Source organism: Phyllostomus hastatus, unplaced genomic scaffold (assembly GCF_019186645.2).
Source record: "Phyllostomus hastatus isolate PE091 unplaced genomic scaffold, TTU_PhHast_1.1 phas_contig_17, whole genome shotgun sequence".
NCBI classification, from domain to species: domain Eukaryota; kingdom Metazoa; phylum Chordata; class Mammalia; order Chiroptera; family Phyllostomidae; genus Phyllostomus; species Phyllostomus hastatus.
In genome coordinates this window covers 16,644,150-16,670,212 of record NW_025333664.1, presented here as the reverse complement: position 1 = coordinate 16,670,212, position 26,063 = coordinate 16,644,150, and the positions used below count along the sequence as shown (strand labels likewise).

The 26,063-nt window shown below is 41.9% G+C and overlaps 1 protein-coding gene across 1 annotated transcript in view; it reads left to right on the top strand.

Annotated features, from left to right (window-relative positions):
- CTNNBL1 (catenin beta like 1) overlaps positions 1-26,063 on the top strand; it is a 153,013-nt gene that overhangs the window by 67,153 nt on the left and 59,797 nt on the right. Inside the window, exons 8-10 of the mRNA XM_045833652.1 lie at positions 6,379-6,451; positions 6,688-6,746; positions 8,199-8,347. Coding sequence (XP_045689608.1) covers positions 6,379-6,451; positions 6,688-6,746; positions 8,199-8,347 — 281 coding nt within the window. The remainder of the gene's footprint in view (positions 1-6,378; positions 6,452-6,687; positions 6,747-8,198; positions 8,348-26,063) is intronic.

The following is a 26,063-nucleotide window of genomic DNA, read 5'->3' as shown; positions in this document are numbered from 1 at the left end:
CCTCGAATAATTAAGTGCATAGCACATTGGCAAGTCTCCTTTTTGCATTGGTCGCCTAGCAGTATATAGAGATACTCATTGATATCTTCATCCACTAAATGAAATCTTGCTAATTTGTGCTAATGAGGATGAAATCCATTGCAGATGATTGCATTAATGGTTTAGCAAGTAAGCAAATAACAGTAGTATGAGAGATACCGCAGCACAGTTTATTTTTTAATAGGGAATACAAACTTATTAGGATATTATGTTCTATTTAAAGTAACACCAAAACCCAAAAGTTGTTCCTTTTCTAAAGAAACAAAATTAAGATTCCCCTCTGTTTCCCCATTAAATCAATGCTTCAGAAACAGTTGCAGCATTCAGCATATGAGCCAATGAACTGAGCATTGGCTGCATTGTACTACACATACAACTGGTTAATGCTGAGTTTTAGCTTCTGGACCAGGAGCTGGGATTTTGCAGGGCACAGCCTGCTCTGACAGTTGAACAGGGCTGTAGATGTGTCTGAACCTGCCCCACATGCTCCAGGTAGCAGAGGTGAGCTGCAGAAATAACCTGAAACTGCTGGCTGCGGGTGGTAACATAATTGTTTTGTACTTTCCAAAAAAGCAGCAGCTTTCAAAAAGGTGAAGTTTAATTTTATTCAAGGCTAGTACATGCTGAGTACAAACCTATGCTTGACTCCGTAATTACTCTGACAGCTGAAAAGGTTTAGGATCACCAGGCTCCTGGACAGAAGAGAGCCCCAGAAGGTCCAAGTCCCGGTGGTTTCCTTTGCCACGTCCAAGAGACCGTACCTGCTGAATGAATGCTCCTTTCTTCTAGTGTTGGCTAAATGTCCTTGTAATTTGGTATTTTCGTATGTTGCTAGCTTGGAGGCCGTCATCTCTAGCAGGTGACTTTTGTCTTTGGCTAGACATGAAAGATTATTCTTTTTTCCTCACGTAGCCCATAGTTTCTTTCTTTTCCACCAGATTAAAATATTTGGTTCTCATTCTCATCACCACCACCACCACTAAGGTTTCCTCACCCAGTGTGCATGCCTTGTATTGGCTATTTATTGTGTGCACAGTGGTATCCTCAGTGCTGCACTACACATGCATTGTTTCTGATTCTCACAAACCACCCTCCAAATGAGTGCTACTGTCCCCCGTTTACAGATGAGGGGTGAATCCCGGTGAGCGGGACAGGCTTGCCCAGCCCCACGGGACGTGTGTGGGAGAGCCTGCAGCAGCTGGGCCTGGCTGTCTTTAAAGCCTCTGGCCCGGCCTCTTCCAAACTGGCCCCCTTTCCAGGGTCTGAAGCTTTGCAGGGTTCAGTATTAGGGGGTTGTAGGGCCTAATCATTTTGACTTTCTGATTAGATTATTCCTTTATAGTAATCAAGTTTTTCAGTCAAAGGACCTATATGTTAAGAAAAAAGTGACGAAATTATGATTTTGATTTTTTGTTCTTAATTTAGTTGGAGAAAATTGGAAACACCTTGACGTGTCTGTCACTCAGCAAAAGCTGGAGATTTTCTTGGGCGGAGCGGGGGAGTGCCGGGGGTCAGGAATTCTCAATAGAGGAAAACTCAGCTATTAGGTTCCTACTAAGTACGAGAGGGGATCCAGAAACCCCCAGAATTTATTTAAAATTACGTATTTATTCTTACATGTTTAAACTTCAGTCAGCTTCAAAGTACTCTCTGTGTGATGCAATACACCTATTGAGATGTTTTTCCACTGTTCAAAACAGTTTTTGAAACTCCATCGATTTTGATGCCTTTTTGTGCTTCTGCTGTTTTTTTTTTGTTTCACCTCTTCCACACGGGCAAACCAGTTCCCTTTGAGGACTTTTTTCATCCTGGGAAACAAAGAAACACGCAAAAAACTCACTTGGGGCAAGATTGGGTGAATAGGGAGGGTGGGGCACGGGGGTCATGTTTTTTTTTTGTTTGTTTGTTTTTTGTTTTTTTGTTTTTGTCAAAACTGCTGAACAACACTTAGCATGGGGTAGGCAGATACACTTGTAAATCACCCATCATGAAACAGGCAAATGTGTTGAAAGAGTCATAAAAAAAATTCACTGAAGCCAATCACAGCCTCTCAGGACAACGCCAGCTGGTGCACTGGTGCAGGTGGGTTCCTAAAACACTCACCGCTAGGTGAGTGGAAGGGGGAAGCCTGTACCACAAGGGGCCTGCCCTCCAGAATATAATTCCATTTTGGGTGGGGTTTCCCCTGTCATATACACTAGTTTATTTAATCCAACCGTCACACGAGGAAATCATTATTTACTTTCACTTAACATAAGAGAAATTGAGTTAGAGAGGCAGAGTGATTTAGCCACGATGAAATGGCAGGTGACCATAGAGCTGAGATTCTAATCTGGATATTTCTGATTCCAGTCATCAGAAAAACTTTCAGTACCTACTATGTGTTAAATACTTTCCACATTATCTTATTTAATGCTCATCATAGCTCCAAAAAAGATGTTATTATCTCCGTTTTACATATAAGGAAACTTGGGACCAAGAAATCTTCTGTGGGTCGTAGATGCCCATTCTCAGTTCATTGTGCCATTCGTCTCAGAATTTGCTTTTTGTAGCGTCCCTGTGCCAGAAAGGACATCACTGTTCCATTTATTAAGTAGCTACGTCCAGACAGTTTAGCACATATTTACGTCTTAACAATTTAATGCCATTTGAACAAACACACATGAATTTAAAAAATGTATTTTTATTTCATTCTTAAATACAATTACTTACTTGAGTTCTGCACAGCTTCTAAGCCCTTGCAATCAGGCTGAACAACACCACCCTCTTTCTTATTTCACACAGTTCTTTTTATCACAGCGACCACCAAAACCCAACTTCACGAAAATAGGATGTCATAAAAAGAGATGTACTTGGAGGTAGTAGTTAATGCAGAGTTCAACAAATGTCAGATGTCACTGTGCTTTCCTTGGCAATTGAAAATACCCTACGGTGCCCCTGTGAATTCAGTGTGACACCTCAGGTACTTGGGCACGCAGTTGGGAGCTGCAGACTTGGTGCACGTCACACAGGTCTTGTGTGCTTATTAGTCAAACCGAGGTATGCCTGATCCCAGAGTCATGGTCTTTTCATAATGTGACTGTGTTACCCGATAAAATTAATTTTAACTCAGCCCTGGCTGGCGTAGCTCAGTGGATTGAGCGCGGGCTGCGAACCAGGCATCGCAGGTTCGATTCCCAGTCAGGGCACATGCCTAGGTTGCAGGCCATGGCCCCCAGCAACTGCTCATTGATGTTTCTCTCTCTCTCTCCCCCTTCCCTCTCTAAAAATAAATAAAAATAAAATCTTTAAAAAATTAATTTTAACTCAGTGCCATAATTTAATGCTGTAATAACAGACAGTGTTCATGTCAAATTCCTGTCATGTTCAGTTCTTTGTCTTGCATATATCAGGTGCCCCATAAATGTTTGTTTGTTTGTTTAAAAAAGAGAAAATGTATCCCCTGTCTTGAGACAGGAGTTTATAAAATCAAAGAAAAGACAAGGGAGACATTGGAACCATGGAGAGGCTATTGCTCTAGTGGCCTGATTCTTTTGGATTCTTTCAGTTAAGTGTATCTTGTTTTAAACAAGAACCCTGACCCTGGAAAACCATGTAAGTTGGTGTGGCTTAAATCTTTTATTCTTTAAAAAGATTTTATTTATTTATTTTTAGAGAGGGTAAGAGAGGGAGAGAAACATCAATGTGTGGTTGCCTCTTGTGTGTCCCCCACTGGAGACCTGGCCTGCAGTCCAGGCCTGTGCCCTGACTGGGAATTGAACCAGCAACCCTTTGGTTCGCAGAACAGCACTCAGTCCACTGAGCCACATCAGCCAGGGCTGGCTTAAGTCTTTTAAAATGGCAATACTTGTAACTTAAATAATTTGAGCAAGTAATTTTATTATTAACAAATTCTCTATTCTGGTGCAAATGCTCACCCCTTGACTTTTCACTTCTGTGTTTTGATTTTTATAAACCTGTTTTTCTTAAAGTACACATGCACAGATTGCATCTAAACCCGGTTCTTATGCTGAATTTCTTAAAACAAGGCTGTAAGCTTGGCCAGGGAGCATACCTTGCAGTCAGCACACGTAACACCTTGCATTTACAGATCTTTTAATCCGAGATGGGTCATACCTGGTCAGCCTTCTGAAACCAGAAACCCTGTGGGGTGCACTTAGGCTTGACGACGCAGACGTGCACAGAAAGCTGAAAAGAGGCTGGTGTTGCTTCATCAGGGGCCACTCGTCCCTCTTAAGTACAAAATCAATGTCCAAACAGAACTGTGAATGGCGCTAAGGTGATGGAAGTGTTGGTGTCAAGATAAACACTTCCCCTGTCCTTTCTAGAAACAGAATTTATTTGTCATTTCAAAAAACCCGGGGAGGTAGCAAGGCTGCTGCTGATTAACAGTTGTCTATGTTCCTGCATTTTAAGAATCAAGGGTGCAGTAAATGAAAACACATTGATGAGGCTTGCTCCTCTCTGCACCTTTATCCAAAGGGCATTGTTAATGGTGAGAGATTTGAGTCTAGCTACTGAAGCAACAACGTGGGCGGCCATGAAAGGGAGTCTCTGCTGTAGATGAGTCCCCTTGAAACTCCAAATAGCAGACCATGCAGCAGGGAAAGAATTGTGGGTAGTAATTTGGGTGTTAAAATATTAACACATTTCTGCATATTTAATATGGTTTCCTTTTTAAATAGTAGGCAGATTATGGCACACAAGCAGATAGGTTTATGATTTCAAATTAAATTTTAAACATTAAAAAATCAAAGGCACTACTTTGTTATAAATACACTCAACTAATCTAAATAAGAACTTGCTTTCTTTTCAACTTTTCTAACGTGTCAGCTAATTTACAGCCTAATTTTGTGATTATAACTTGTGAACAAAGCTTCATGGTGAATTTTAGTCTTAAAAATTCAAAAATTTTACCCTGGCTGCTGGGGCTCAGTGGATTGAGCCTGCAAACCAAAGGGCCGCCAGTTCAACTCCCAGTCAGGGCACATGCCTCGGTTGTGGTCCAGGTCTCCCAGTAGGGGGCGCACAAGAGGCAACCACACATAGATGTTTCTCTCCCTCTCTTTCTCCCTGCTTTCCCCTCTGTCTAAAAATAAAATTGTTGCGCGTGGGTCACCGGCCAGCAGTGACCACGGAACGCTGTGGATGGCTCGACAATACGCGAGAAAAAACACACATGCACAGAGACAGACTAGTTTCTGTGGGGAAGTAGGGACAGAATGGCCACCCCCCCTAGTGGGGAGCGCGCTGATTTACTGTCCATACCTGCTTTTATTAGGCTCATTTTGCATAATAACTCAGGTAACGTACAATACTCATTAGGGGAAGTAAGGAATATAGAAAACAAAGAGCTCTGCCGGTCCATTGAGTTGGGGGTCAAAGAGCTGTAAGGCTGAGGAACAAACTAGCTTCCTCCTAAGACCCTCCTCATTCAACTGAGAGCATTCTTGAACAAAGAAGGTTTCACAGTAATTTACATGTTCTTTCTTAGGCCTGATCACCCCGGGAAATCCGCACTTCCCAGTACCGAGCTGTACTTCCCCGTCATTGTTTCAGGCTTAGGTGGAGCGCGGGAACTAAGGCCACCGAGAGATAAGGAGATTTTCTTCCGGACGCTGAGAACTCAGACTTTGTCAAAGCCGAGGAGTGAGGGTCCATCACCCCCCTTTTGCTGCAGCCCCCCAAGTCCTTCTTTTGGGGGGCCTCCCAAAAGTGATCGTGCCTGGCTTGGGTTGTTCCCCCGTGGGGAATCTTACCCGTCTTTGGCTAACCGACCAAGCCTTTTGGGGTTCGGCAGCAGAAACAGCATTACTGCCAGGGAGATAAGCTTTTGTCTCCTTGCCGGCTCACGGTTCCAAGGGCGTTCCCTTAGCCTTAGCCTAGGCGGGGGTCTCAGCTTCTAATACCAGTCAGGGCGGTTCCCAACATAAAATAAATAAAATCTTTTTTTAAAAAAAGTTTAAAAATTTCAATTATTCATCTAGTTCACATTTGAATCTATATACTATGTGCTAGACAGCAGTCTCTAGGCTCAAATTGGGGAATCTGGGAAAGCTTCACAGAGGAGGTGACATTCATACCTCCTCTGTGAGAGGAGGGCATTAGGAATGTGAGAGCCATTGTGTTCATCTGCTATTTATGGCTTTACTGTGTAGTACTTGAGTCTTGTCTCCTGAGATCAGAGGCAGACTTTTTTTTTTTACCCTTAAGCTGCCCCTTCTCTTTCTGACTTCTACTTCTCTCTAAGTCAGATCCTAGCGCTTGTGAAAAATTCATCCTGGGGAGGGAAACAGGGCCCCATAATGTTTTTTTCTCATCTCTCCTGTCCCCTCACAGGCAAAGATGCCTTTCGATGCCAACAAACTGTACTGCAGTGAGGTGCTGGCCATCCTGCTCCAGGACAACGATGGTGAGGCTCCCTCTCGGTGTTGGTATTCCGCTCGGGCAGCAGCCAGGCTTGTTTCAGATCATGACAGCAAGCTCTCTTGCCTTTGGCATCCCCCTGCTCGTCCTCTCGCTCTCTCTGCAGCTTTTGTACTCTGTCAAGCTGTATTGATTTTGTTTGCTGATGTATCAGTGTTAGACGGCTGTAAAATCTGACAGTTAGCTTCATTTTTTTCCTTCCTCTATTTTTCCCCCTTTTAGAAAACAGGGAATTGCTTGGGGAGCTGGATGGAATCGATGTGCTTCTTCAGCAGTTATCCGTGAGTAATTCTTATGCTTCCTGTCTGCCACGAAGATACATGGGCTGCCTTAAATGGGAGGTGGAGCTGGAAATTGTGGGAAGGAGTAGGCCATGTGCGGCAAGGCCTGTGGAGTGTGTTGTTGGGTTTGAGGTTACAGTGGAGGCACGTGACTTGCCTCCTTTTCTTAGTCATTTGCTTTTTGTAACCAGATATCATTGTGTTTCTGGTGCGGGCTTTCTCGGTCCTTTGGCATTTATCGATCCAGAAGAGGTGCACTTCCTGCGCAAGGGTCCGTTCGGGGCCACGGACACCAAATTATTTTCAGTTGACCCGCTTCCAAGACTGTTCACTTCCTTCCCTTCCAGTCTGCCACTAAAACGGAGTCCTTGCATTTTCCAAACAAGTTCAAGGACTGTAGGTTCCACTGCAGAGGGATGGAGGTCACAGAAGAGAGTAGGGAAGGACGTGGTATTGGAGGCTACAATGAGAACTTGGAAATCGTCATTGGTTCATTGTGAGAAATGTAAATCTGGTTGGAATGTTGTTCTGCTGGCATTCTGAAAAGACTGTTAAGATTTCTTCTAACAAATCTGATCTGTGCTATTCCAAAATCAGGACTGAAAATAGATCAATTTGGATAAAATTCTGAGAGTGTTGGGAGTGACTGAGATGTCAGTTTGCATACAGCTCCCATCCTGGTGCCAGCAGCCTGAGTGGCTTGGCCTCCACCCCATAAAATAGAGCTTTGAAATGTGAATCTGCTTTCGATTCTGGGAAGGTGCTTAGTCCTGTTCCTGCAAGATTATTGATCATTTTGTAGTAGACTGGAAGGGTACGCACATACTGTTAAAAGGCTTTCCTCTAACATGCCACATACATCTCTGGCAAAGACAAAGCTTTTGCTTTAAGCTGTTCCCATGACTTAGAGCCACAACTGCTGTGTGAGGCAGTTCAGTAGCCCTGACGGTTAGAAAACTCCTCCTCATGCTGAGCCATGACTTACCCTTCTGGATTGTGGTGGGATTTTCGAAGGCGAAGAAACGGTTGTGGCTGGGTTGGGCAAGCGGAGGACTTTGGGGCAAAGCTGTCTCTTGACTTGGTGGTTCCAGAGGTGTTCACCATACTCATTTAGCTCTACATGTCCTTTATGGAGTTCTCTGTACCTGTGTTATATTTCACAGTAAATTTGTTTTTAAAACATCTGCCTCCTTGGAACTCTCAACCCCTCATGGACCCAGTGGCCAGTTGAGTGCTTTGGTTTTTTGCATAAATTGGTAGCTGTTTATTCAATACCTATGAATCAGAAAGCCCCATTTCTCTATGGAAACTAATGAGAATTTTGTTTGGTGAGCTTTTGTTCCCTCTGCTGTGGGGTTATCGTGACAGGCAGGCTTTGGAAATTGTTGCGTGTTGGCTGATGAAAAGACATTCTCTCATGGCTCTGTGCTTTCTGTTGTCTTTGCCTGACAGGTGTTTAAAAGACACAATCCCAGCACTGCCGAAGAGCAGGAGATGATGGAGAACTTGTTTGATTCACTCTGTTCCTGCCTAATGCTCAGTTCCAATCGTGAGCGCTTCCTGAAGGGCGAGGGTCTTCAGCTGATGAATCTCATGCTCAGGTGTGTTCTCACCTCCTAGCTCTCCGTCGTTTTTTGCCTGGATTCAAGAACATGCAGTTACAGTCCTTTCTTCCCTGAGAGTCCTAGATATAGAAAACCGTAAAGTCTTCAGGGGTGTGTGTGGTCTTTTCTACAGGGAGTGGGTGAATAACATTATCTTCCTCTCTGTTTGTGCCCTATTGTGTCCTTTGGTAATATGACCGCTACATTGAAGGGAGGTGTCTTTTTGCTCCTCCTCTTAGTGTGTTGGTTTTGGGAAATCTTAAACCTCTAAACATATCCTATGCTAATTTCTAAACTTAGTTCAGTTTTTTATATCCCACATAGACCTATCTATGCCATAAATTTGCCTATATTTTATTGAAAGAATATCAGTCATGTTTTTATTTATACGTCATTTTCTATATACGTTAATCTCAATAATGAATTGCGCACGTGCTATGGGCCTAGCACAGCAGGTGTGAAAATGTACAAGGCATTCTAGAACTTCTCTTTCTAGTGCCTGTCTTGTATGTCTTGTTATTTATGTTCTGATTTCTTAAAGTACTTAAAGTGGATATCATGTTAATGTATTTCACAGAATCCTAAGGTTGGAAGTAAATGGAAGGTATCTTATATTCATAACGCTTTTGAAAAATTTGGCTAGGAAGGAGAGTAGAGAGCTGGGGGCAGGGGAAAGGGCGGGGACCAGGAGGTGGGGTGGAGTCGGGAACAGTGTTCTGGACTGAGAGAGACCAGATCGTGTTCGCACTGTCGAAAGACTCTAATCATTGTCGAGTTATTCTTTAGGAGTTTGAGCCAGAGTCTGTTGTCTTAAAACTTCTATTCCAGTCCACTTAAAATTCTGTCAAGCTATTGCTTTGGCAAAATATTTTCATAAATTGAATGTATACCTATTAAATACAATTTAGAATATAGGCATGTAAAACTGCTGTTAAAACATTGGTAAGATACTATTATCAGCCGAATACAACCCAACTTTGTGTGTATATTTCTAGTCTTTTTTTTTTTCTGTAACTGTTTTCTTGTTTTTAACAGCTTTTAGGCCTGCCCACACGTATAATTTTCTATATTGCTTCCTTTTCAACTTAACATGCCATTTCCCATCCTGTGGCATATTCCGTGTGAAAGTTTTCAATAAATGCACAATGGACTCTCAGGGAATACAGCTCACCTGGCATTCTTCTGTTGTTGGTACTGAGGTTACTGCTGATGTTTTCCTATTCTAACAAATTCTACAATGACCATTACTTTTGTTTATAATGTTATTAAGGTATATGTTTCTAAAATATGAGGTCTGTCCAGAATGTATCCAGCCATGTTATGTGGAAAATAGAGATGTGTATTGAAGAAGATACAACATACAAGAAACAGTGTACATAGGACAATGACGCCTCAGTCCCCTTCAAAGTAGGCACCTTGGGATCTCACACAGTTCCAATCTCTATCAGCTGCCTTGTTGTATTTTCCTGAATCTCATTGACAGTCTGAAATCTCTTCCCTTTCAAAGGTGACTTTTGGGAAAAACCAGAAGTCTCAGGGCATCAAATGTGGCCTGCAGGGGGTCTGAGCTACCTGGGTGATTTGATGTTTCACCAAAAAACTCTGCATAAGATGTGATGCGTGAGTGGGCGCGTTGTCATTATGAAGCTGCCAATCACCAGTCATCCATAGCTGTGGCCTTCTGAATCACTTGAATAGTTTCTGTGGAAGAATGTTCAAGTTTAGCGCAAACTTTGATGCAGATTCGTTGCTCTACTTGCTCAGTCACTTTGAATATGATGGCCACACAGTACACATGCTCACTCAATGGGTGTCCACTGCCTCCACTGACTAGTACATAAGGTCATCATTATTTACGCATGTGCACTCCAGTCCCCTCTCCTTGGCTACCAGGTTACATGGATGTTGCGCAAACCATTCTTGTTATATTAACAGTGGTTGTACTTTTCCTGGACAGACCTCGTATCTTTTCTTTAAAGACTTGTGTAGGGCCAGAGGCCCAGTAGAACTCTTCGTTTGTCCAGTGCGTATCTGACCTTAAATTGATCGAAACTCTTCTTTGTGGAATTGCTTTAAAATTTATTCAGAGGCCTATACAGTTCAGGTGATTTTTGCTAGCTTTATTCTCTTGAGTCTTTTGTTTGCTTATCTCCTTTACCCTTCTAATTGCTTGTCCTTTTGTTGAAATGACCAACCTTCTCTCAAGCAAATAGCAAATAAAGAAGATGCATTTGGCTTCCGGGGTCTTCTAACCTTAAAACTGCACTCTGCAGGGACTTTAGTTTCCTAAGCTTCTTAAAGGTCTGAGCTGCCAGTGTCTTTGGATGGTTGAGTGCAAATATGAAGTGATGTATTCCTGTAGCATATGGTTTGGTAATGCGCAGCAGTGGGGAGCTGAATAAAGAACCAGAAATATGGATTATGCAAACAAGAACACTGAGATTCTGGGAGCCTAATTAAAAAAAGCTCCAAAAGACTTAGAAACTATGTCTAGGATCTCCTACATTTTCATTTTTGAATGCTGAAGTTACTGCTGGATTAATTCTTTTGCATTAATTAGCTGTATTAGCAGATTCAGCATTTCCTTTTTTCTCTTTTGTGTGCTTTATTCTATGTTATTTTTGTTATTTTTCTTCTTTGGACTCCCAAATGGAAAGTTTAATTGGGAGGGAGTTTTTTTTTCTGCTAGCTTCATCCTTTCCTGATCTAGCAAGAGCCACCAGGTTGCTCTCCCATACGGAGAGTCTACTCAGGACTAGGACGCTGTGACACTAGAAGTTCAGGAACATTTCTGTGGCTCCATCGCCCTGAATACTGGTTTTTACTCTGACTCAGGCATTCGTCCAATAGTTGTGAATGTGCCCCTGGAAAGGAGGTAGTACAGAACAGCATGGAAATGATGCAAGCATTCTGGGGACCTGGGGACCCAAGGGTTTGCGACCCTCTGTGGATTCTTGTCTTTGTGCAGGAAAGAATTCAAATGTGAGCCAGCATGGGGTTTAAAGGGAAAGTGTATTGGTGAAGCAGTGAGACACAGGGTGGGCTGCTCCTCAGAGCAGTCCTTCCCTAGTGGGATTCACTTCTTCCATGGAGGCTCATTAAATCGGGGGGTAGGGCATTCAGTAAAGAGGAGAAATATTCAGGATCTTTCTGTGGAAAGGGATGGAGACTTCTTGGGGAGTCCTGTGAGCCACTTTGGTTTTTCACAGGGGCTTTCTTTTTATCACGGTGGCAAGGGGTGTGTTGTTTAGTATGTTAATATATTACAATGATTATATAAGGAGGCCACTGTTTACTGCAAGGTGAAATTAGTTGCCGTGTTGGATTGAGCTGATCTCTGCCAGTTCTAAGCCATAAACCCTTTGGGAGTTGGACTTACTCTCTCAGATGGTTCCTGTAGCCCTTATCAGCTATGGAGTTTCTCCGCATACTCCATCTCAGAAGAAGGGCTTTGGAGTCGAGGTGAATACAGGTTTGGAATATAGCTCTTTCACTTACTGGTTCTGGATATTTGGTGAGTTACTTTAATCTTTCTGATCTCTGACTCTCAGTTTTTTCATCTGAAAAATGGGAATAACAGTGACAAATTTGCAGGGATTCTGTGGGAATTAGACTACATGTAAAGTGTGTGGAATAATACCGTAGTTTCTAAAACATTGATAAAGTACTATGTTAACTTACTACGCTAAGTGCTAGGCATATCCAGAGATGAAAAAGACAGGATCCCTCCCTTCATAAAACTCAATAGCTAGTAAGGGAGGCCAACATTAAATAACTGTAATATAATTTAATTTCTCAACTATTAAAGGAACAGTGAGCCCTGGCTGACATGACTCAGTGGATTGAGTGCCGGCCTGTGAACCAAAAGATCACTGGTTCGTTTCCCAGTCAGGGCACATGCCTGGGTTGCTGGCCAGGTCCCCAGTAGGGGGCTGTGTGAGAGGCAACCACATATTGATGTTTCTCTCCCTCTCTTTCTTCTCTTTCCCTTCCCCTCTCTCTAGAAGTAAAAAGATAAAAATAAAAAAGATTTTATTTATTTATTTTTAGAGAGAGAGGAAAGGAGGGAAGAGTGGGAGAAAAACATCAATGCAAGAGAGGAACATCAATTGGCTCCTTCTCGCACACCCTCCAACCTGGGACCTGGCCCACAACCCAGGCATGTGCCGTGACCGGGAATCAAACTGATGACCCTTGGTTTCACAGGCTGGCGCTCAACCCACTGAGCTACACCAGCTAGGGCGAGATGTGTAGTTTTATATTTTGTAGTAGCCATGGTAAAAACGTTAAAGGAAACAAAATTAATTCCAATAATATATTTTATTTAACTCACTATATTAAAAATCATCATTTTTACATGCAAGCAGTTAAAGTACATGATTTATATTTAGATTTCATAAAATTTACAGTTGAAAAAGTAGATTACCATACCCAAGTTTCTCCAAACATACTTAAATGTTTTGCAATAACTGAATCAAGTGTCAGTTTTTAAATTTAAATTACATTTAAATTTAGCTCCTTAGTGTCATTATCTACATTTCAGATGCTTGATAACTACATGTGCTTAGTGCTGCCATCTTGAACACATACATACACATAGATAGATTTTATCACTCCCCAAAGTTCGCTTGATCTCCTTTGCACTTAGTTCCTACCAGCCCACCTCTAGCCCCAGGCAGCCACCATGGTTCTGGCATTTCCTATATGTAGAATTACACAGTATGTGTTTTGTTTAGCTAATTTCATTCAACAGATAACTTTTGAGGCTCATTCATTTTGCATGTGTCAGTAGTTTCTTTTTCATGCTTCATAGTATTCCATTACATTTCTGCATTCCAGATATTACTGTTTATTTATTAAACAGTTGATGGTCATTTAGGTGGTTTTCAGTGTAAGTTTATTATTAGAAACTACCAAGCTGTTTTCCAAAGTGATTGCATCATTTTATATTTCTCTCAGCAAGTTGTGAGAATTCCAATTGCTTATATCCTCTGCAACACTTGTTATTGTCACTTTAATTTTAGCCGTTGGCATGAGTGTGTGTTGTAGTTCTAATTTGATGTTGAACATTTTTCCATATACATGTTGACCTTTCTTTTGCTAAAATCAAACTTACTCTATGTATTCTAAATAAATTTAGTCTATTTTTTGTCAGGGAAGACTGAAATTTATTTTTATTTTTATTATACTTTATTGCTTATGCTACTTTTGTCTGTTTTTATTCAGGTTATCTTACTGAGTTTGAAGTATGGTTTATTCTAGATCTAAGTTTTTGTCAGGTCCATGCTTTGGACATATTTTTTTCTAGTCTGTGGCTTGCCTTTTCATGCTTTAGCAGTGTCTTTTAAAGAGCGTAAATTTGGCTTTGAGGAAGACTAATTTACCACATTCACAGCCGTCATGGGCTGCATGCAGCCTGCGGGGCCATGGCGTGGACACCCCCGGGGCTAGGTGAGAGGGGCTGACAGCTTCCTTCTGTAGGCTGGCTTAGAGGGCCTGTCCCATCATCTGTTGTCCTTGCACGAGGCAGGATGCTTGTCTCTGGAACTTCGTTCCTTTGAGGGGTCTACTGTGTGACTAGGGATATGAAAGGTCAGGGGTCCAAACTGCATTAGCATTATTATCTGTGATATGCTGGGGAGGAAAGGTCTCTGCCCCTTGCTAGGTACGCAGGGCTTTTTGCCCTGGTGACCTTCAGTGCCTGGCCTGTCGTTCCTGCTCTGCTCATGCCTGACTGCCCACTGCGGTTTTACTGTTTTTGCATATAGATGCCAGTTCCGGCATCTCTTATGGCAAAGATTATCCATGTTCCATTAAAATGCCTAGTTACTTTGTCTTTCCATATAAATTTTAGAATCAGCCTGTCAATTTCTAGAAAAATCCTGCTGTGATTTTTTATTTGGGTTGAATTGAATCTACAGGTTATTTTGGGAAGAATGGACATCTTTGCAATAATGGTTTCCAATCCATGAACATGGTATATTTCTTCATTTGTTTCAGTTTTTTATTTCTTTCATCAGTGTTCTAGTTTTTCTTAAGATAATTTGATATTTTATATTTTTCTAGAAATTTGTCGGTTTCTTACAGATTTTCAAGTTTATTGATATCAGTTGTCCTTGTATTGATTCTTTTCCATATATTTATTTCATTTCCTCTTTTTTCATTTTCTATATTTTATGTCCCCTTTATAATTCCTAATGTTACATATTTAAATTCCTCTGCTTTTTTCCTCAATCAGATTTGTTACAAGTGATTGTTATTGTTTTTGCTTTTGTTTTAGTGTTATATCTGTGTACTTTTGCCTTCTCAGGCTTTTTTTTTCTCCCTTTTTTTCCCTACTTTCCATTTATTGTGTTTCCCTTTTTCTAAATTTCTGAGTTGAATATTTAATGCTTTTCAAAATAATCCTTCTATTTATTTAATTTATTTTTAATAGTTTTTTACTGTATTTTTTCCTATCACCATTCATTCCCTTAATACCCCCTTCCGCCTCCCCCCTCCCCCCCGCAGTCACCACACTGTCATCTGTGTCCATGAGTTCTTTTTGTTCTTTGCTCAATCTTGCCACCCCCCACCCCTACCCCCAGATAAGGTTAAAAATGTTCTCTTAAAATTGTTTAGCTTCATCACATATTTCCAAGTGGTTAAGTCTTGTTATTTTATTACATTAACAGAAAATATAGGCTGAAAAATACCTGCTTTTCTGAATTTGAGACTTTGTGGTCTTCTAGATGGTTATTTTTTTCTCTAAGTGTTTCATGGTCACTTGAATAGGATTTGTGTTCCTAGTGTATAAAGTGCTATAAGTATCTCCTGTATCAATTTTGTAAATATATTTAGCTCTTCTCTATCTATCTTTCTTTTTTTTTCCTTTGGTCAGATTCTGAAGGAGGCATACACCTTTCACTATGATTGTGGAGGTTTTTCCTACTTCTTGCTTATTATATTTGAACTTGCTTATTCAGCAAGTAAATGCTCATTTTATTTTAATCTTTAATTGTATTTTTCTATGTAAATAGTCCTTATCATTGCATGTCATAAACTCTCGAGTTCTTGTATAATTTTGTGTTTACTGTTATGTCCTTTCCCGTCATCTTGCCCTCACAGATTTGCACGCCGTCCTGGGCAGGGACCGTGCTGATCTGCTGTGTGTCATTCCAGGCTTAGTGCTTGTGCTGCTGAATCGAGGACTCCATCATCTTATCTTTAGCTTTTTACGTCATTTTATACTACATGTGACTCTTATTAAGAGCATATTGTTTTTTATTTGGTTTTTTAGTCCATTGTGAGAGCTCACCTCAAGTAGATGAATTTAATGTATTTGTTTTTATTTTAATGACTTACACTTGGTCCTTTTCTTGTCAGTTTATTTTCTTCTAATGATTTCTTTGATGGTTTTATTTTGTTTGTCTTGTATTTTGGTTCTTTCCTCATTTTCCTTCTTTTGTGGAAATAAGCAAATTATTCTTTCCATTTCTTTCTGTTAGTGAATTGATTTTTTTTAATTACTTTGGGGTTTTTTTTCCTATGAAATTGGAAGTGGTACCATGTCGCTTCAGGATGTGAGCTCTGCCTGAGTCTCCTGTGGTCGTCTCTTCTCGTCTTCCTTTTCACGTGTTCACATTCTGCGCTCCAAACCAAACTATTTTAGATTCCTTAAACACCTCTTTATTTCCTCTGGATGGCTCACCCTGGGTGTTTAGGCTTAACTTCTTAAAAAAAATACTTTATTTATTTATGTTTTTAGAGAGGAGGGAAGGGAGGGAGAAGGATGGGAAGAGAAACATCTGTGAGTGAGGGAAACATCGATCAATTGCCTCACACAGGACTCTAGCTGAGGACCGCAACCCAGGCTTGTGCCCTGACCGGGAATCAAACCAGGGACCTTTGGTGGGTGGGTGCTCAATCCACTGAGCCACACCAGCCAGGGCTAGGCTGAACTTCTTTAAGAAGCCTCTGCCAGTATGTCACTTCCCCTAGCCCTATACTTATACCACTGTCACCCCTAAACTTTTAGGATTACGTTCCAGCACCTTCTGCTTGTCTCTGTAGCAGCACTTGCCACACTCTGTGGTAAACATCTGTTTGTCTCTGGCTGTCCTGTGTGCTCTTGAGAACAGAGGTCAGGTTTTCTTTCTCTTTGTACCCCAGGACCTAGCAACAGACACACACCAGGCTCCCACTAAATATTTTCTAAGTGAATGAGAAAAATCTGAGAAACATTTTTGCTGTTTAGAATCATTGGGTCATAGAATTTCTGGCGAATCTTACAGGTAGAGCCGAAGAATGAGGAGTGACTTATTAAAGGCTGTGAAGGCGAGAGAACTCAGTCTCCTGTCTGAAGGTGTTGAGTCCTGTGTTTTCCTTCTCACATTTTTCCGTGTACGAACAACACGGAACAGGCCAAAGGGGATGCGATCCTCAAGGCCCTGGGGAAGCCAGGCTCAGCTGTGGTCCCGGGCTCGCTGCCCTGGTTGGCGTGTGCCCACACGAGGCTGCAGAGCAGAAGCCAGCACGGTGTCCATGCTACAGTTTAGCTCCCTTCAGGATACTCTTACCTCTCTGCCTCTGTGAGCCTTCTAGTTACACAGGGTTATGGTTTAGGCTTTCATGTCTTACAACCTCTGTGCTCAAGGTTCAAAGAAGCCCTTCGTGCAGATTTCTGGTCTCCCAGCTCTTGTTTGTGGGGCCTGGTCTGTTTGGGAGTCTAGTACCTCTTTGCTCTTGCTGCACAGCCCTTCCCCTGTTTACCCTCCCACCCAGGTGTGAGTTGCATTGTCAGGTGACTTTTTCATTCCTGTGTTAAGAGTGTCTGGATTTCACGGTGCTTGACAGAATCAATAAGGGAGACAAAAGCTATTGTTATTTTCTCTCTCTGCCAAAGGACAGATGAAGACGTTTTGGAAAAGAAGAAAAGATTGTTGAAGTGATATTTGAAAATGGAACTCATGCTGTGAAAAAAGCAGCAGCTACCCATCCTAGGGTACAGGAACCTCCAAAAAGGGAATTTCTTAGACGACTACAGAGTTTCAATAAAAAGAAAAGATGAGGTGAGAGTGGGAGGCGCAGAACCTCCCGGACAGTGTAGGGCCATGCACTGGAAGAGAGAGAACCAGTTTCCATTGGAGAGAATGCTGCTCCCTGAGTGTCAGGGAGGCTGACCTCATTCTTCCGGTTTGAGGGTCAAGAGTTAGGGTGCGGAGAGGATGTCCGCATGGCCCGTGGCCAGCGGCAGAGCAGTTAAGATATGAATATGAACCAAGTGGTAGTTTTCTAGTCCGGGGTAGTGGAGAGCAAAACAAAATTTAAGAAAGTCACAATTTATTGTGCAGTTTAACAATGATTAGATGAAGAGGGTACAATTTACAGAAATAAGACTAGATTACGCTTATACGGTAATGGCCATTTTAGAATTTAGCGGGAAGTAAGGTCAAGCTATCCAAATGCCCTCTGGATTGAGAGAGGTTTGCCTTTTCCACGTTCTTGGTTACAGATGTCTCTCTTTGATAGGATGGCTGCTACAAATAGAAGATTCCAGTATATCAAGTTTAATTATAGCCGGTATTCCAAATCATTTGCTTCTTGCCACCACAAAACACTTTTTATTGTACTTTAAGGAACAACAGAGCCAGTGGGAGACAGAAGAATTACATTGTCAGTTTCCTTGAAAATGTTGACATGAAGCTTATTACTTCTGTTGTAAAACCCTGTTGCAGTTAGAGAGAGAGAGACCACCACAACCCCAAGGGATATGTACCAATGCAGTTTGGGATTATATAGCAGAAATACAGTGAGCCCGTCTTGGTTATTAACTGTACGGGCACAAAAGAGAGAGAGAGAGAGAGAGAGAAGGGGACACAGACACATGAATTTCGGGAACCACCAATTTTTTTTCCCTCTGGTGGTTTTCAGTAAGATTTCCTTCAATCTGAAGGCAAGTGTCTCTGACAAAGGGAACAAACAAAATAGCGATAGCGTACCATCTGCGAGGTGAGTCTCCGCAGCCCAGTTCTGGGCTGTGAGCTTGCACTGAAACATACATCAGTAGGTAGTCCAGCCTGGGGGATTTTTTTAACCTTGAAATTTTATTCCCTTGGATTTTATCTTGTTAATAGTGATTTTGTTCATAATGAACCTATATGAATGTGCAAAAACTCACATTTTTATTCTTGTGGTCCTTTACAGAGTTAGTGGTGGTGGTTATTGTTTTTAAGAGCCACAGCCTTTTCACCTGACATTCAGTCTCCAGGACTCTACTGCAAAAGCAAGATAATAACATCAGCTGCACTTCCCGGTGGGGCTGTATACAGTTTGTGCCCCGAGCTGCACACACAGATCTTGTTTATTGTTTGTCCACCAAGCGTTTCCTTTCTCCACTCACTGAGTATTGCCATTCTCTCTTAGACGGGTAGTAGGAGTTTGCACCTGTTCTCAAAGGTACCAGAAAGATGCTTCCAAAACACAAAATAATCCTTCCACCAGCCCTCCAGGCCAGAGTCCCCTCTCCATGAGTGGGAAGGGAAGGGCTCTGGCTGAGAAGGCAGGTTAAACTGAGCAGGATAACACGGAGGATACGGTGTGGGACCTGCCTGAGCCCTTCCGTCAGAGCTCGTGGCTGACCATCATTCCAGTGTTAAATTGCACATATTTTAAGGCTATAATTTGATGAGTTTTATAGTATTTTTTATTATTCCGTGTTTATTAGGGGACTTATTTAGCTCTTTCCCTTTGCTTTTTCAGTGGTTGTTTCAACGTTTATAGTATGTGCCTTTAACTGAGCACAGTCTGGCTTCACCTGGTAGTGCAGCATTTCACGTATAACATGATATCTTCATCACCACAGTCAGTTTCCATTTCTCCCCCCCTGTCTTGGTGCCGCGGTTGTCGTATATTTTACCTCTGTGTATGTTATAAATCCTAATGTCTGTTATTTTGTTTGTTTAAGTGGTCAGTTAACTCTTAAAGGTTTTTTTTAAGTAAGAAAAAAGCCTTTTATATTTGCCTAGATATTTGCCATGGCTGGTGCACCTCATATCTGTGCACACCCAGACTTCCATCCGGTACCAGTTCCCTTCCTCCCGAGTGACTCCCTCCCACCCTCCCTGTGGTGCTGGTCCGTTAGTGCTGACCTCCATCCGCTGGTCTGTGTCTGCAAAGGTGTTCGCCTTCACCTGTGAATGGTGTGTTCACAGGTGCGTGTAGCCTTCTAGGTTTGCAGGGCTCTTTTCCTCTTCCTGCGTCTCGGTGCGCCTTCGCTGCCGTCTGGAGAGCCTGGCTGCCACGTGCAGTCTGCAGTCGTCCTTACGGACGTTCTTCCGAGTGCGGCGTGTCCCCTTTTTCCTGGGCGCACTTGGAATTTTCTCCTTATCGTTGATTTTGAATAGCTTGTACTTGGTGTGGTCCTCTTCATGTCTCTTGTGTTTGGGGGTTATCATTGAGCTTCTTGGATCTGTGGGTTTATAGTTGTCATCAAATGGGGAAAATTTTCAAATGTACGCATGCTTTCTGCCCCCATCCTCCTTTCAGGAAATTCAGTTTCATGTGTATTAGGCTGTTTGAATTTGTCCAGCCATGGCTCGCCGGTGATCTGTTCACTTTCTTTTCCGTCTTTTTTTTCCTTTCTGTGTTTTATTTTAGGTAGTTTCTATTGTGTTTTCAAACTCGCTTTTCTTCTGCAATACGTAATCTGCAGTTAATCTCCCCCAGTGTATTTTTCATCAGACATTATATTTTTCTTTTCTGGATGTTCATTGTGGGTCTTTTTTATATCCAACCTGCTTCTAGTTAACATGTTGAAGCTTTTCTCTATCTTTTAAAACATAGCAAATGTGGTCATAATAACTGTCTTAGTTCTTGTCGTCTGTCATCTGTGTTATTTTTACTGATGATTTTTCTCCTCTTTAGAGGTAATAGTTTTCCTTCCTCTTTGAATGCCTCTTAGTTGTTTACTGAAATTCAGATATTATGAATTTTACCTAGTTGGATGTTGGATTTGGGGGGGGGGCGGTATCCTTACAGATATTATTGACCTTTGTTCTAGGATATAGTTCAATTACTTTGAAAGAGTTTTGTTCCTTTTGAGGCTTGCTTTTAAGTGCTGGTAGTTGGGACCAGGCTAGCTTTGAGTCTGTGGCTAATTTTGCCCCATGACTGAAGCACCACCCTTCGGAGGACTCCATCTGGCAAACTGAGTTCACAAGGTTTTCCCACCGCAGTGGTGGGAACACAGAATATTTCTGTCCTCGGTGAGCTCTAGGGATTGTTTCCCCCTTCTTCTTCCAGGTGGTTCCTTTCTGCAGCCATGGTTAGTTTCCTCATATGTATGTTCTTTATTATTATTATTATTGTATTTTATTGTTGATGCTATCACAGTTGTTGCTGCTTTTTCCCCCTTTGCCCTCCTCCATCTGCCTCCCCCGCCAACCCTGACTGTCCCCATATTGTTGTTTCTGTCCATGATTCATGATACCTGTTCTTCCCACATGCGTGTTCTAATCAGTGCTCAACTGAAGCCTCAGCGGGAACCCTCCGTGCAGCTCTCGGTTCTGGTGCCCTGCGCCGTGCATCCAGCCTCAGGGGTCTCCCTGGACTCCCCCATGTGCCTGCACCCTTCTCTGAGACCTAGATGCTCTCCGGAGCAGCCGATGGAGCCTCTTGCACGTGTTTCCCTCTCTGGGGTCACTGTGTTGTGCTACGTGATGTCAGTTATCTGAAAACCACTGTTTTGTACAATATGTTTCGTCCTTTCGTTTGTTTGTTTTAGGCTTGGATGGGGATAAAAATCCATTAGGCCCAAAGTGGGAGTTCAGCAGTATGTTATATACTTCTAAAAATACTTTCTAAACTACATTTTCTTACTATTTATTGCTGGTGGATGGCAATACAACTAACTTTTGTGTATTGATTCTTTATTAAGTAACTTTGCTATATAACATGTCGGTCACATTTTATTGTGATAACTACCCCTACAGCTGAAGGTCTTTCAATGGCAAATATTTACCATTTACTCCTGGTACACCCATCACTGGGCATCTGAAGCTCTGCGCCATGTCTGATTTTGGGACTCAGGCCGAAGGAGCAGTGTTGAATGGGACATGCCTCTCATGGCAGGAGGAAAGGCTGAATGATTCCATAAGCCTTAAAACGTCTCCTCTGAAAACACACGTAATACTGACAGCCGCATTTTACTGACAATAAAAAGTTACATGACCAGGCCTGATGTCTGCAGTGGGAGGAGGGATGTATGAGCAGTGATTTGCTGGGGCTGGCTGGCATGGGCTCATGAGGGCTGATTGCACACATCTCTTCCAACACTGTGTTTAGTGACGTGAGCTGTGGTGGGAGTGTTTGCTCCGTGTAAATTGGCGCAGAGCACATCAGCACTTTTTTCTGGGAGAGCTAGTTGTTAAACTCTTAGTAGCAAACCACGGGTATATGCCTCTTTTAGGTAGTAGAAGTTAATAGTTGGGAACAGGATTATTTTTTGTGACATTTCATTTTAATGATTTGTTAATTTGTGTGTGCATATGTTTAAATTTTACTAGCTCTGACAGATTTACAAATCTGACCTCTAGTGCAGTATTGAGTAGGAAGACTGGTAATGGGCAAACTAGTCTTTCCCAGGGAATGCATTTTACCGTGGAGTATAATATTTGCATTGAGTTTTTTAAGGTAGCATTTATCAGATTAAGACAATTTTTTTTCAGCCCTGGCTGGCATAGCTCAGTGGATTGAGCACGGGCTGGGAGCCAAAGTGTCCCAGGTTCGATTCCCAGCCAGGGTACATTCCCGGGTTGCAGGCCAGAACCCCGAGCAACTGCACATTGATGTCTCTCTCTCTCTCTCTCTCTCTCTCTCTCTCTCTCTCTCTCTCTTCCCCTCTCTCCCTCCCTCTCTCCACCTCCCCCTCCCTTCCCTCTCTAAAAATAAATAAATAAAATCTTTAAAAAAAAAAGAAAATTTTTTTTCTTATGTCACAGATTTGATCAATCATTTGATCAAATGTTTTTCCTGCATTTATTAAGATGTTTTTAAAATGAAAGTCTAGTGAAAATTGCATTAATGGATTTTCTGCTGTTGAACTGACCTTGAATTCCTTCTTTTTATATGTTTGTAGGGTTCCATATTTTATTTATGAATTTCATATCTATATTTATACATGAGATTGGCTTGTAATTTTACTCTTTCTCGGAAAGGTTTTGGTATCAGAGGTTTTGTTTGTGTCTTTGATAGCTTTATTCAACAAAGTTGAATAGTGTTCCTTATTCTTCTATTTTCTCTAGGAGTTTGGGTTAAAATTGGAATTATTTCCCTCTTGAATGTTTGGTAGAACTTAATAGTGAATATTCTTTGAGAAGATTTTTAACTACTGATTCTGTTTTTTGAGTGGTTATAGTCCCATTTAGATTTTCTTTTTTATTTTTCTTGAGTCAATTGGGGAAATATATATATATCTAGGAATTGGTCCATCTCACCTGTTTTCCAGGTTTTAGGCATAAAATTATCCCTTATGTTCTGTTGTTCTTACTTTCCACTCTGTCTGTAGTTTCTCTCCTTTTGTTCATTTTCATTTTAATTTATTTGTTCCTTTTTTTTCCCCTTGATCCCTCTTGGTAGAGATTTTTCAATCTGATTGGTCTTTTCAAAGAACCGGATTTGGGCTTTGTTGGTCCTCTTTATGCGGGATTGGCAGCTGAGGCCTGTGGGCCAGGTCTGACCAAGGCCTGTTCTCTGTGGCCAACAAGAAGCTAAGGATGGCTTTTATATCTTAAGAGTGTTTTTGTTTATATATGGGGTGGGCAGATGTAGGTTTACAGCTGCGAATACTCAAAACAGAGTTCATTCTTGTATTATTATTTATTAGTTATTGTATTATTTATTTTTATTACAACTGTAAACCTACTTTTACACACCCCTGTGTATATGTATAGATGGTGTGTGTGTGTGTGTGTTCACACATGCAAAGAAAAAGACGCCACAGAGACCACATGTGGCCTGTGAAGCCTAAAAATACTTTGTGTCTGGCCCTTTTCATAACGTTTGCCAACCCGTGCTCTCTGGAGTTCTGGATTTTTGATGACTGGTTGTTTGTCTTACTTTACTGGCAGCCCAGCCATGCTCTGAGTGGCTTCTCTGCACATCTAGCCCACGCCGGTGCTAGAAACAAAAATTTTAACCTTTGTTTTATACATTGTTTTGTTTCCTGGCATAGGTAGTCAAGTAGTTGTTGATACCATTGTTTATGAAAAATGGGTGCAAATAGAAATTGAAAATTCAAAAAATGTGTCTAGCAACATGAAGACTGCCATCATTCAGTTCTACTGATGGAATGCCCTGTAGCATCTCCCGGAACTCCTGTGTTCCTGTGTTCGTTGGCACTGTGGTCTGAGAGCAACTATGAACTTGGCTATATTGGTTTACCCTTCTAATTCGTAGAAATGCTGGATCCTAGAAAGTGATCTTATATTTTGGAAGCTAAAAAGGAAGTGAACTTTATCGCTTACTTTGTACAGCAAGCAAAACTGATCTTACATACCATATTCAGGTTTCTAGCCAGGATTAGTTTATGGCTCACAGTATCTTTTAAAGAATGCCTGTCACTTTTTTTTCCTTCCTCGGTCTCTTTTGGCCAGGGAGGGAATGACTTGACTCTTCCTTGTTTTGAATAAGTTTCCTCCAGGGTTCCATCTCTCTCTTGTGCTTACTTTCTGCACCCTCTCGAGGTAGTTTTCTTCAAACCATTGATTCATGGTTACTTCCCATAGATTTAATGATTCTTCCCAATTTCCCCGTTTTTAATCTCATTTCTGGACCTCAGACGCGTAAGTCTCAGTTGGGCATTACTGCCGTGTCTCACAGGCACCTCAGGTTCAGTGTGAAATCAACCCTTTTTACTCCTAGTCTGCTACTACTTTGCCTTTTCTTTTCTTTTCTTTTCTTTTCTTTTCTTTTCTTTTCTTTTCTTTTTAAGATTTTATTTATTTATTTTTAGAGAGGGAAGGGAGGGAGAAAGAGAGAGAGAGAAACATCAGTGTTGCTGGGGGCCGTGGCCTGCAACCCAGTCATGTGCCCTGGCTGGGAACCGAACCTGCAATGCTTTGGTTCGCAGCCCGCGCTCAATCCACTGAGCTACGCCAACCAGGGCTCTACTTTGCCTTTTCTACCAGTCTCTCTGCCCTTCATAGATCTTTTCTTTGTTCTGCTTCCCTGTACCCTCTCGCCCCCGATACTGTCCGTGCCACTGTGGCAAGTGTAATCTTTCTAGTACTCGAGATGAGCAGGCTCCCTGCTTTGCCGCTGCCCCTCTTACCCTTTCTCTTGTAGTGCTGCCCTGCATCACTTCCCTGGATGTTCCACGCTGCTCATGTCTTTGCATGTGCTATTGTTTCCTTCTGCTTGAAACACCCTCTCCCTTTTCGCTTGTACAGGAAAGACCTTCAGTGACGCTTGGTTCATGCATCATCTCCTTGCGAGGCCCCCCAACGCAGACACAGTCGGCCCCCTTCCTGTGTTCACATTCTGTTTTTTATACACCTCCCCGTGGCGTGGTGCTTGGCTATTCTCAGCCTATCCGTTTTCTGCATGCTGTCTCTCTCCCCTGTGAAATGAGCTCCTCAGAAGCATGAGCTGTGCCTGTTGCTACCTCCCCAACTTAATATCCGGCACCTGTTAGGTACCTCATAAATATTTGATGAAACAACAAATGAACAGAAAATTACACTCCGAATGCATGTTCATTGCAAAAATGTTTTTGTATAATAAAGAATAAGCTAATTAAAACAAGAATGGGCCTAAAAATAAATAAATAAAATCTTAAAAAAAATTTTTTTAAAAACAAGAATGGAAACTTACCTTCCCCCACCCCTCCTCCTCCTCAGAAGGTTCGTTTTAGCAGAATAGGGAGCCGAGACTCCCAGTCATTTTCCACAACCACCCACTGATATGGAGGCTTTTGCCTTCACGCTGGTCCTAGCGTGATCGACAGCCCGATGAACCCAGACAAGACTAAGATAAACTACTTGTCCTGCAGTAGAATAAATATTTCAAATAACGTCAGCCCAAGAAAGTCAGCTATTGATTGCTAAAAGCCTGAATTTAAGCCCGTTGAATATTCCAAAGTTCACCTCCATGCGGCTTGCCTAAATGGTGATCAATATGCAATTACTGCCCCCCTTTAAACGCATCTTACACTGCCTACCCGAAGAAGGGTTTTACTTTTAAACCTTTTGTTTGTTGGATTTGCTTAGGTAAGAAAAAAAAGACTGGGCTAAACCAGAGTTCTTTGCCTTCAGGATTTCCAACAAGCCCACGGTTTCTGTGCGGCGGTTGGAATGCGAGCTGCATGGTAACTGAAGGCACAAGTTACGTGGCCGTCATTCATTTCAAGACGCTTTTTCCTGAGTGTCTAAACAACGAGGATGTGTTTATCTCAGCTCCCTAATTTCTGCTCACATGACTGTCTGCCCTAGGCATGCCTCTGTAAATCCAAGTTTGCAGCGTAGGTTGCTTAAATCCAGCAGAAGTAGAAGCAAGTATATATTTTCCCTCTAGTTTCCTGTTAGCATTTTATCTTGATGCAGAAACCTTGCCTGCTGAATTTGGAGCCCTGGTTACCCTGCCCCTGATATTTAAGACTTTATGTCTCACAAATATGCCTTTTTTATACCACCACCATAGTCAGAGCCCTTTGACTGTGGGACTCACACTGTCATCA